General features: G+C 44.2%; 1 protein-coding gene across 3 annotated transcripts in view; it reads left to right on the top strand.

The window, feature by feature from the left end:
* LOC147438930 (Prolyl oligopeptidase family protein) overlaps positions 1 to 12,609 on the top strand; it is a 79,697-nt gene that overhangs the window by 20,378 nt on the left and 46,710 nt on the right. Inside the window, exons 2-12 of one of the 3 annotated variants that reach the window (XM_086484886.1) lie at positions 6,384 to 6,594; positions 6,757 to 6,867; positions 6,947 to 6,995; positions 7,344 to 7,453; positions 7,545 to 8,048; positions 8,252 to 8,380; positions 8,457 to 8,750; positions 8,878 to 9,336; positions 9,645 to 9,710; positions 9,802 to 9,862; positions 9,942 to 10,091. In XM_086484886.1, coding sequence (XP_086341012.1) covers positions 6,384 to 6,594; positions 6,757 to 6,867; positions 6,947 to 6,995; positions 7,344 to 7,453; positions 7,545 to 8,048; positions 8,252 to 8,380; positions 8,457 to 8,750; positions 8,878 to 9,336; positions 9,645 to 9,710; positions 9,802 to 9,862; positions 9,942 to 10,091 — 2,144 coding nt within the window. Of the gene's footprint in view, positions 1 to 6,368; positions 6,595 to 6,756; positions 6,868 to 6,946; positions 6,996 to 7,343; positions 7,454 to 7,544; positions 8,049 to 8,251; positions 8,381 to 8,456; positions 8,751 to 8,877; positions 9,337 to 9,644; positions 9,711 to 9,801; positions 9,863 to 9,941; positions 10,092 to 12,609 lie in introns of all 3 variants that reach the window. The other 2 variants (XM_086484884.1, XM_086484885.1) reach the window with 2 other exon arrangements.

Raw genomic sequence — 12,609 nt, forward strand, 5'->3', positions numbered from 1 at the left:
ATGGCCAGTTTCGAGTGCCTGGAACATAATGTGGTATGGCTGGTTTTTCGCAGCCATACATACAAAATGTAGATATGACAGGTAAAACAGTTGATGCGAGTGCTGGAATGAACAATCATGGAGCACCACTGTTACAGGCTCCTGTTTATGATAATGGGGCTCCTTTGAGTCAGCCTAAGGATTACAAGGAAGGTGGGCAGGGAGTGAAGTTTGAAACTTTCAGAGGAACTGAGGATCAATTGAAGGCTTTGACCTTCATACAGCAGCTCGATGCAGCTTATGCGGGAGGAAACTTCACGGAATCTTCAAAGATACGCAAGGCTGCCACTTTCTTGAAAGGGAATACGCTTCAATGGTGGACCGGATTGTTGAACCAGGGTCAAGCCCCAACAACATGGGTCCAATTCAAACAGCTTTTTGCGCCTGCATGGCTGACGAACACTTTTGAAGTGGATGTGATGACAGAATGGCACGAGTTGAATGTAAAACAGTGTGCGAATCTGGAAGAGTACAATAAATAGTTTTGGGCCGCACTGTTGCCAGTCACCTCTTACATGTTTGTGCCATTGTCAGAACAGATTGAGAAGTACTGTTGCGGATTGCCCAAGAAAATCAGGGACTACTGCACGAAGACTACTGTCATGAATATGTTTCAGTTGATTGAGAATGCAAGAGTGGCCAGCAATCTGTCAAAGGGAGATTCCGATGGATTTAATAGCCACAAGAAAGGGTCCCAGGGCAAACAGTTTTCAGCCAAGGGCAATGTTGCAGCAAAGCCTTCTGAGCCTCCCACAAAGAAGCCCTCCACTGAAGAAGCTGATACGTCCAAGAAGCAGTATAAATCTTCTTCGGGACAAGGACAAGGACAAGGACAAAAAAGGCATTTTTCTGGCAAAACTTTTGAAGAAAGAAAAGCTCTTAGGGAGGCCAAGAAATGCTATATTTGTGAACAAGAAGGACAGTTTGCAAATGAATGCCCACAGAAGAAGTCACAGGATAAGGATGACAAGGCAGACCATAAAGGGAAGAAGCCAAAGCCGAGTGTAGGACTTGTTCCAGATTTGGTTGGAGACCAGCCAAACACAGATGCCACGGAGCTGTGCAGAGCTTGGGGCAAAGTTAGAGACCAAACAATGCTTGTTTTCTTTGATCGAGGAGCCCGTGCAAATTTCAAATCACCAGAATTGGCATCAAAGTAGGGCATTCGTGCAGAGGAGATGGGTATGACATGGGAAGCAGGTTTGGTATGCCCAAGTCATTCAAAGCCTGTTACTCCCATCTTGGGGAAGCTTCGACTGCACATTTAGAGCTATGTGGATGCGGAAGAATTTCTCATTATGCACTTGAGGGCTGTGATGTGTTACTGGGTATCCCATGGTGTTATAGGTTGCATGCTATGGTGGATACTTACAACAAAAAGATTACCCTTGTACATAGAGGAAAGACTCATGTCCTTGATGTAAAGCTTAAAGGCGAGTCTGTTCCAGTTGTTTCTGCTTCTGCTATTTCATTTGTAGTAAAGAATCAGCTTTTTGCGTACTTGATCTTTGCAAAAGAAGTACTGGAAGTTGTATCTAATTTGTCTACCTTAGATAAGGACATGTCAACTTTTTTGAGTGGTTTCAGTGATTGTTTTTTGGACTCTTTGCCAAGGGAGTTACCTCTTGAGAGACTTGAGGATCATACTATAGATCTCGCCAGGTTCTAGTTCACCGAATAGACCACCATACAGGGTTAGTGCAGCCCAACAGAAAGAGATTGAGTCAGGTGAACGAGCTTTTAGAGAAGGGGCTGATTCAGCCCAGTTCATCCCCTTTTTGTTCGCCTGTACTCTTAGTGCAGAAACAGGATGGTGCATGGCGCATGTGCATTGGCTATCGCGCCTTGAATAAGAATACCATCAAGAACAAGTTTCCCATACCGATGATAGATGACATTCTTGATCGGCTTGAGGGAGCGTCATTGTTTACAAGGATAGACCTAAATAGTGGTTACCATCAGATACGCATTAGGCCAAAAGATGTCCATAAGACTGCGTTCAGGACAACATTTGGTCTTTATGAGTTTCTTGTCATGCCATTTGGTCTCACAAATGCTCCTGCCACGTTTAATAGAATGATGGACAGAATTTTTAGACCACATAGAAACTTCGTGGGTACCTTCTTTGATGACATGATTGTCTACTCAAAGTCCGAAGAGGAGCATAGGGATCACTTGACCGCAGTTTTCAATGAGTTACGTAAGAACAGGCTACTCATTAATGCTAAGAAAAGTGAATTCTTTCTGAAAGAGATTCACTTCCTTGGACACATTGTTTCAAAGGATGGGGTACGCATGGATCCCGCCAAAGTGGAAGCAATTAGGTCATGGCCAGACTTGAAGTCCGTACATGACATTCGAAGCTTTCTAGGCTTATGTTCCTACTAGGAGGTTCATCTGAAATTTTGCAGAGATTGCTTCTCCACTCCATGCACTGCAAGGAAAAGGAGTTACTTTCAAGTGGACAGCCAAGGAAATTTTAGCTTTCAAACACTTTATAAGAGAAGCTGACTTCAGATTCGGTAATCATTTTGCCAGATCTTTCTAAACCTTTTGTGGTTCAGTGTGATGCGTGTGGCCATAGTCTTGGTGCAGTTCTAATGCAGAATGGCCGAGTAGTCGCATATGAGAGCAGAATTCTTTTGAAGACTGAAAGGAACTTGCAAGTCTATGAGAAAGAATTGCTAGCAGTAATTCATGCTCTCACTAGTTGGAAACACTATTTGCTAGGGGCTGATTTTGTTGTCCAAACAGATCATCAAACCTTGCAATATTTTCTCACACAGACGAAGTTGTCTGAGAAGCACATGCGATGGGCAAACATCTTGTCAATGTTCCATTTTTAGATTGTGCATGTGCAAGGGAAAAAGAATGTGGTGGCTGAGGTGTTGTCACGAAAGTCCCAAATTTCAGCAGTGTCAATTCTGTACCATTGTGAACAAGGATCTATGACCAGCTTGTTGATGGGCAACATCATGAGCACTATATGCTTAAGAATGACTTTCTCATGATGCATGGAAAGTTATGCGTTACTAAACAGTTACGACCAAAGATTTTGATGGAAAGTCATGCTCCACCTTACGCTCGGCATCGTGGAATTGATGCGATAGTGAAAGGGGTTGAGGCATTCTTCTATTGGCTAGCTTTGCGTCAAGATGTTGATACGTTTGTAAGATCATGCTTCGTTTGCCAAAAAGTCAAATTTGACAGGCAAAAGCAACCGGGATTGTTGCAGCCATTGCCGATCCCAGATAGGCCATGGGAAAGCATAGCGATGGACTTTATCTTTGATCTTCCAAGGAGGCAAATAGGCAATGATGGGATTTGAACTATCATTTGTAGGTTCAGTAAGCAGGCCCATTTCATTCCTGTGAGGAAGAAGATAAAGCCAAAACACATGGTCAAGATATTCATGAGCAATATCTTTAAATATCACGGGATGTCTCAGTCAATTGTCAGTGACAGGGATCCATGTACGACGAGTCTTTTCTGGAAGGCATTGTTTGAGAACATGGGCACTACGCTAAAGTTCTCTTCTTCGTTTCATCCGCAAACTGATGGACAGTCAGAGGAGGCAAATTCTACTGTCCTGGACCTGCTTAAATGTTATGTGTCAGAGCACAAGGCAACTTGGGAACACCATCTTCCATTGGTTGAATATGCTTACAATAACACTGTGCATACGTCAACAGGTAAGGCACCATTTGAGATAGTGGAAGGAGGAAAGAAAGTCCCGCCCATTTTGCAGACTAAGGACAAGATTTTTGAGGCAGACAAGTATGTGCAAGATATGGATGAAACATACAGGAAGATAAAGATTGCTCTTGAGAAGACTCAGGCTAAGCAAAAGAAAGCTGTTGATCGTCACCGTCGTGAACTTGTTTTTTCACTTGGTGATTGGGTGCTTTTGCGCTTTGAAAAGGTTAGGTTAAGGAAAAGGAAAGGCAAGGAACGCTTGTTTCCTAAGCTCAGTATGCGATATTATGGTCTTTTTCAGATTTCAGAAAAGATTAGCGATGTAGCTTACAAGTTAAAGCTACCAGAAGGCTGGAAAATACATAATGCTTTTCATGTCAGCCTTCTAAGACCCTTTGTTGGTAATGTGCCAGAGAATATGCTTGATGAGGAACAACCCGAAGTGGACGAATTGGACGAGATCCTTGTTCCTGAACAGATATTGGCACATAAGGAAAGAAAGGGAAAAGTTGCAAGACTCTATTTGGTGAAATTCAAGAACTTTCCATCCTTGGATGCCAAATGGATGGAAGAGTTTGAATTGGTTGATTCACCTCAGCTATTGCAATTGTATCTTGAAGCCTTTCAGATGGAACCCACAGTGACTTGATGTAACCTTTTTGGAGCAAGGCAAGAGCATGGTTCATGATGCTCAAGAGAGTAGTTAAGCAATTGTATCTACTCTTTCCATAGAGAATTTAGCTAGAGAAGTTTCTGCTCGAGCATACACTAGAAGACTTCTATGCTTGATATATGTGTTGTAGCCAGGTTGGTGGGATTGTTTAATCGCCCAATGCTACATTTCCGGAAGCATGTATATCTTGGATTCCCATCATAGAATATATGTGATATCAGGAGATATTCGCATGTATTATTGGCATGCAAGTGAGGTCGCTTGCAGTATTTCAAGGGTGGGGTGTGTCACTAGGAGGTGTATTTTTCTTGTTGCCTTTCGTAAATAAGTACTAGATAATTTTATTTATTTTTATTTTTACTTGTTTTCCTCGGAACCCTTGAAAAGGTGCAAGTGGACATTGCATGGCCAGTGTGAAACGGTTGCGGCCGAATAGGTTTCTCACATTGGAAGTCTGGGTCGGTCAGTTTGGGACTGGTCGGGCCAGTTAGCACTGAATTCTGATGAGTATGGAAGCCTGTGTGCGCCAAATGAAGTCTGGGCCACTCGGAAAGTCACTTATAACTTTATAAGTCAGTGGGAACTAGGGAATTAACTCAAAGGGGCAAATTGGACACTTGGCAGGAGGAGATCATTCCTGCAGGACACCTCAACAAGAGGAGGCGCCCAAGAGAGAGAGAGGCTGATTTTTGAGAATAAGTGACCTACCGTGTGTGTGTGTGAGTAGTGGGTGTAGGTCTACAGCTTTAATGGAAAGCTTGCCTTCTCCTCTGTCTCATGTAGCGCGATGATTTGCTCTCGTGCATCTCTCTCCCCCCTTTGGCACATATGGTAATGCCCCACTAGTTGGGCTACTCATATGAACATGTACAGTTCTGGGGGTTTATGTGTGTTTGCCAAGGCAAGAGCCTTCTGAAAAAGGAACCGGATTAGCTAATTGCTAATCCCCCACAGGTACGCACAGTTCCATCGTGAAAGATTGCGAGTTTGGAGAGTTTTCTCGCGTGAAAACTCGTCCAATTCACAAGGGAACTGTCCCATGGTGTGCGGGAGCCCTAGGGACTCGTGCAGGGGTGTTCGCTCCGCTAAAAACGATCCGAAACAGGGAATTACAGCCTGCTGTGTTTTTCTGCAGGTTTAGGGTTTCGCACCTAAACTGCAAGGGAACACCGGGGGAGCCTCGTGAGAGCCTCGGGATGCGTGTACATGTTTTTGGGCACCCGGCAGTGAAAAACAGAGAATTACAGCCTACTGAATTTCTGTGACAGCTCACCAGAAAGCTTCCAGATAGCAAGGGAATCCGTCCTAGACAGGTGCGTTTGACCTATAGGGGTTTTTGCGTGGTTATGCTACCGAAATCAGGTCAAAAACCTGCGTTTTCAGCCCTTGCCAGGTTTGAACAGCTTTGTGAAAATCTGTGCTAAGTGGTCGGATCATCTACCTTAATTTGAATATAGAAATACCGAAAGGGGCGCCAGTCTTTGGGGCCTACAGGGTGTCGGTCTCGTGTGCTCAGTGACATTCTAGTCGCTGGACACAACTGTGTTCTTCCCTTCTGAGTGCTCTGTGTAAAGTTAACAGGTAATTGAAATAGTACCGCCCTCTACGTTGTGTAGGCCGGTTATAACAACCCCAAGGTAAGTGTATGTATCTGTATACTCTACAATCTCCTGACCATATGTGAAAGTCGGTGCTGATCTCCTGATCCACTGTGGTGTGGTGTTAAACACCATAACCTTGGTTTTACCAAGGTTTACAAACAATCCACTATCCTTTGCCAAACTGTGTAATGCATCCAACTGGCGCTGCATACCCTCTGGTGAGTCAGAGATCAACACAGTATCATCAGCATATAACAACAATGAGAGAGAGAGAGAGAGAGAGAGAGAGAGAGAGAGAGAGAGAGAGAGAGAGAGAGAGAGAGAGAGAGAGAGAGAGAGAACTATCTCCTTATATTCAGGTTTCTTTTCAGAAGATGATGAAGACACAGGTTACCAGCTTCCCCCTGCAGAGATTCAAGCAATCGTGGATGCTCCTCCGACACCAGCTCTCTCTTTTTCTCCCAAAAGGGATAAAATCTTGTTTCTTAAACGAAGAGCTTTGCCTTCTCTTTGCGACCTGGCCAGGCCTGAACTTAAGCTTGGGGGTATTCGTATTGACTCTGATAGCAACACAAGGAGCCGCATGTAAGAGCTATTAAGATTTTGGATCACAAAGTTGGCAGTTCAAATCTGTGTAGATAATGCTGAACAATGTTGCGTAGACTGTTTGTGTATTTAACGGCACTACTTTGGCACACGGCTTTGTGTTGTCGCAGATGTTTGCTAATGTATGGAGCTCTTCTCCAGGTCGTTTTACACTGGCATTAGTATTCATAGTATTCTGGAGGATGGAAGTTTAGGCGAGGAGAGAGAAGTGATGGGGCTTCCAGATTCTGCGAAGATAAATTATGTCTCTTGGTATGATCTTTGTTCTGCTCATTTTAAGCCATCACATACCTAGTCAAGCACTAATTTTGGTGCGTTTCTTGTAAGTCAGGTCAAAAGATGGGCGCCACTTGGCTTTCAGCATTAGAGAAGAGCAGCAGGTTTGTAAAGGATTGTTTATGTGTGTGGGTGAGAGAGCGATATGTAGGTCTGGCAGCAATCATAAGCTAAATATAGGAATCTTTTGTGAATTGCACCTCTCTTAGTCGGACTTTCTCATTTGCATATCATACCCAGAAGCTCTCTGCAATGTTTTGAGCTTCTTTGACTGTTTCTAGATGTATATTGGCCTGTGGGTCCTTCTCCACTCTGGAGTAAGGACATAAGCTACAGAATACACTTTTACATGATATTTTTGTATCAGTAATAAAGCCGTATTTTCAAAACAAGTGTTTGATACAGCATCACTTAATGACTAATAAAAAAATAATTATAACCTTCATGTTCAGGTTGACAATGAAGGCAGCACCCTTGGCTTGTGGGTGGCAGACGTCACTACTGGTCTTTCGAGAAGGCTTTTTGGTCCACCTGAGCTCAGTTTGAATACAATTTTTGACTCGTAAGTCAGATCATTAAAGCCCAGAGGCTGCATTACTGTTGCCAAGTTGTTGTTTTCATTGATAAATGAATCTTATCATGAAAGTTTACAGCTATTCATGGCTGGATGAGTCCACCTTGATTGCATGCACAATTCCAACATCCCGAGGGGAAGTGCCAAAGAAGCCAAAAACTCCAACCAGCCCAAAGATACAAGCGAATGAGGAAGGGAAAGTTGTTCAGGCTCGTACCTACCAAGACCTCCTAAAAGATAGGCATGATTCAGATTTATTTGATTATTACGCCACATCACAACTAGCTCTTGTTTCGCTGGATGGGAGTAGAATGTGTATCCAGCCACCTGCTGTCTATACTTCTGTGGAGCCATCTCCTGATGGAAATTTTCTTCTGGTATCTTCCATTCAGAAACCTTATTCGTACACAGTCCCATGTGGTCGATTCCCCAAAAAAATTGAGCTTTGGACAAACAAAGGGGACTTTGTTAGAGAAATTTGTAGTTTGCCTCTTGCAGAAGATATTCCCATTGCTTTTAACAGCGTAAGGAAGGGTCGAAGGTCTGTTGGATGGAGGGCAGACAAGCCTGCATCCCTCTATTGGTAAGATCTTTTAACTGTCGCCTGCTGTTGCTGTTTTCACCAGACTCAAGATTTGTGTATTTGTCTGTTCTGATTGTAGAAGGCTATATATTAGTTTTGCTTTTCTCATTCGGAAACGACTAAGGAAGAAATGACTTTTCTTTTAATCATGTTCTCTGGCAAGTTTTGGAATTCTCTTATTGAAGGTTTTTTCTCTTAACCAGGGTGGAGACCCAGGATGGTGGTGATGCAAGGGTTGAAGTCTCTCCCCGTGATATTATATATACACAGCCTGCAGAACTGAAAGACGATGAGGGAGTAAGAATCCTTCACAATCTTGATTTACGATATGGGTAAGTCTCTTATCACCCTCTAAATATCAGTCGTTTATGTCACCCAATATCCTCATACCAGCTGGTTTATGCACAGTGGTATTGTCTGGGGAGATGATTCATTTGCCTTGGTGTATGAGTCGTGGTACAAGACACGAAAAACTCGCACTTGGATTATTTCGCCAGAAGGGAATCAAGAGGCAAACATTCTATTTGATAGGTCCTCAGAGGATGCATACTCAGATCCAGGTTCACCTATGCTTCGCAGAACATCTCTTGGAACTTATGTCCTTGCATGGGTTAAAAGAGACGATGGAAAAAAATACCTATTATTGAATGGCCATGGTGCTACACCGGAGGGTGAAATTCCTTTTCTTGACCTTTTGGATATGTAAGTAATCTTCTTCTGCCCTTCTATGACAAGCCTGTATGTTATCTGTCTGCCTCCCCACCTGCTTACTTCCTTGACCTACTTTTCTGTGTGTCTCTTGGTTTCACCTGCAACTGCTTTGCTGCAGCAATACAAGGGAGAAGGAGCGCATATGGCAAAGTGTAAAAGAGAAGTATTATGAAACAGTTGTAGCACTGTTGTCGGATTGTGCTGATGCAGACCTTGAATTTAATCAACTGAAGATACTTTTCTCAAGGGAGTCCCAAACTGAGCGCCCTCAATATTTTACACATTGTTGGCCAGATTACAGAGTCAGACAGATCACAGATTTTCCTCATCCGTATCCTCAGCTTGTTGACCTTAAAAAGGAGCTTATAAAATATTCTAGAGCAGATGGGGTGCAGTTAAGTGCATCCCTTTATACTCCTCCCAACTATGATCCTGTACGAGATGGACCTTTACCTCTTATTGTGTGGTCTTATCCCGGGGAGTTCAAGAACAAAGACATGGCTGGACAGATACGTGGGTCACCTAATGAGTTTGCAGGTATCGGGTCAACTTCACCACTTCTATGGTTGTCAAGAGGGTAAGCTAAACAATTCCCTTCTTTTTCCACCAGTTGAGCTATCAATGATGGGCAGTGTTCGGGAAAATTCATATTACCAATCATACAAAATTCCTTTCCTTGAATTTGCCAAGAGGAAATTTTAAAAAATTACGTTGTTTTTGTTGGTTTTTGCACTATTTTTCTCTTTTTTGGGGCGGAATTTCTCCTTTTCCCCTTGCCCTCAACCAACATTTTGGAAATTGAGAACGGCATGATATTAAGCTGAGGCACATTTTTCCCGAACACTGATGATGGGGCTTCAGTTGTAACAGCTCTTTTGTCTGTAGGTTTGCAGTTCTGGACGGACCAACAATCCCAATTATTGGAGAGGGAGATGAAGAGGCTAACGATAGGTATAGTGCTAGTATGATTGTTTAGTGTGCTGTTTAGATTCTTTGTGAAGCTTAAGTTCAATCTACTCTGTGTTTGTGTGTGTGTGTGTAGGTATGTTGAACAGCTTGTTGCAAGTGCTGAGGCTGCAGTAAATGAAGTCATCCAACGAGGGGTAAGCTGTATTAGAGGTGTAAGGGTTCATGTGATTTCTGATTCTGGCAAAACCACACTGAGAGGGCTTTTGATTGTAGGTAGCCCAAGCAAGTAGTATAGCTGTTGGTGGTCATTCGTATGGAGCTTTCATGACCGCTAATCTTCTTGCTCATGCTCCTCATTTGTTCTGCTGTGGAATTGCCCGTGCTGGCGCATACAATCGAACCTTGACCCCATTTGGCTTTCAGGTGAGCAGGGAAAAGGTTCTGGTTGGAATTCAGCAATGCATTGAAGTTGGATCATCATTATCTGAAATTTTATCTCATCAATCCCCAATGGCATAATGGCACTGGAAAGTGATGTTTTGATGCCAGTTTTTGAATGTTTGGTTTCTCCACATTAGGCATCGTTGAAAAGAAAATAGCGATTAAAACGCGGGAATTTTACCATATTGAAAACACCTTGGGGGCATAGCTCCAAAGTGAATGTTTTAACATCACATGCGGAAAAGCAAAGCAGGAGACAATATTGTGCTCATAGCTCAAAGTCCTGTCAAAATACAAAGTTACTTGTCGGTCTCATTGCTACAATTTGATTGTGTGGAACTACTTCCCTCTTTCCCATTGCTAGTCAATGTACTGTCACGCAAACTCAGTGATGGCTGAAGAACCTCTGGAATAGAAAAAATAGCAAAAATAGATATTTTATGATGGTAACCCATAATATCATCATCCATGATCACATAGGGCATTTTCCCATTTGGGCTCGCATAGTAGCATATCTCAATTGCCCCCTTGGGCTAGCATAGTAGAAGGCACAAAGTCGCATATGGCAATGTAAAGAGGACAACAGTCCTTTGTTGGAACTCTGATCCACAATAGGATGGAACTCCTAATAAAGCTTGTCAACTCCTCTTGATCCTTTACTAGTGTTCCCATGAGCTTCTCTCCTAGCCACCGATTTCCATTTATACCACCCTGGGATTAAGGGAAAACTGCTCATCTTACATTGATGAGTTTCTGAATATGGAACAGTATCATGTCCTTTCTCTCCAATGATCACTCTTCCTTCTCTATAAACAACCCATTTTCCCGTCTCTTTAGCCTCAAGAATATGTGGCATGCATTGTTTCCTATGTGCTACCTTAGCAGGAGTGAGATTGTCCTCCAAAATTTTCTTCTCAGCTTTGTGTGTACCGGGACTTGCATATTTGTGTGTGTGTGCATCTGCATCTGTGTATGACCACCTGGGCATGCACGCATGCTTGCGGCACGTATTGTGGGTGGAAAGCGCTTTCAAGCAACTCAGAAGCGCAAGAATTGACTTCCACCAGGGCGCTTTCCATCGTTTCCATCAAACTTTTATCATCTTTCTTGGGCATATAGGAAAGCCTTGCCAAGAGACTTTGGTGTTCAAAATTGATTTCAACTTGCGTTGGCACTTTCTTTTTACTTAGATCCTTCATGCCCGCATAGATAGTGAGCACTCAGAGTAATTCATCCTCTTTGAGGCCAACGATTCCCCATATGCCGGACATCGTGGAATTGATGCGACAGTGAAAGCGGTTGGGGCATTCATTTATTGGTCAGACATATACCAAGATGTTGACACATTTGTAAGATCATGCCTAGTATGCTAGAAAGTCAAATTTGAGAGGCAAAAGCAACCAGGATTTTTTTTTTAAAAGAAAAAGATCCTTCTATTAGTTAATGAAAACTGCCCATAGGGCTACATCCACCTCTGCAAGAGAGGGCTACAACAAGCATGATGGGGAGACTCTCCCAATGAAAAAACAGCATATATACAATGGGGCTAAATCAAGAAATGGGAGGAGGGAAGAGCCACACAGGTGGACAGTAGTGCCATTTGAGCACCCCCTGGACCATGGTGTAGAAAGGCCCAGGGCGCTAGAGTCGAAGGAAAGCCTTGCGGCGCTCCCGCATGCGGTCGGAGCTGCCCTGTAGTCCCTCAAGCTGTCCTCTGAGAGTATGGATCAGCTCTAGCCAAAAGTCACGAACAGTCTCTGCTGGTGGCACAGGGCGAGTCTCAAAGATGCGGAAACAATGGGCCCGCCAGATGAACCAAAGAGCTAGGCCGCTGATGAGCTCCCAGCACTCCTCTCTCTCACTGCACCACTCCTGTGGAGTAAGGTCTGTAGCAGGCTGGAGTGCAGGTCGCCCCCCCTGTATCACTATCATCCTGCTGGTGGAAGATAGCTCAAACTGTAGTGCCGGGCCCGTGAGGGTGGACCAAGCCGCTGTCCCCCAAGTGTACTGTCGAGCCGCGGAGAGGGCAGGCATCAGCCGAAGAACTCGTAGCCACACCTGCCGGGCCGAAGGACAGTCCCAAAGACAGTGTCGCTGACTCTCCACCAACTGGTCACAGGCTATACATGCGGCCGAGAGACCACTATGCACAAGCCAGCTCCCTACTGCTGTGGCTCTGTGTGCAACCAACCACTGGAACAAAGTGACGCGCCTCGGCTGTCTGGAGTCCCACAGCCTCTGCCAAAAAGCTACCAAGAACTCAACTGTGAGGCCCTCCTCCTGCCAATGACGTGCTGCAGCGGGGCGGGCCTCTCTCTGCGCTGCAAGTATATGACGTCCAAGCCGAAAATGTACTGAAAGAAAGGGACTCCTGGGCGGTCTGCAGAAGAGAAGGGGTCCCTCCATAGCCACTCACCAGGATCCCACTGTACTCGTGCCAGTGGACAACACTCCCAAGCCCATAGCCTCCAGTGTCCTGTCTCGAGAGCTGCTGGGTCAG

The sequence above is a fragment of the Adiantum capillus-veneris genome, chromosome 16 (genome assembly GCF_014529385.1).
Source record: "Adiantum capillus-veneris isolate H3 chromosome 16, ASM1452938v2, whole genome shotgun sequence".
In the NCBI taxonomy this organism is placed as follows: Eukaryota; Viridiplantae; Streptophyta; class Polypodiopsida; order Polypodiales; family Pteridaceae; genus Adiantum; species Adiantum capillus-veneris.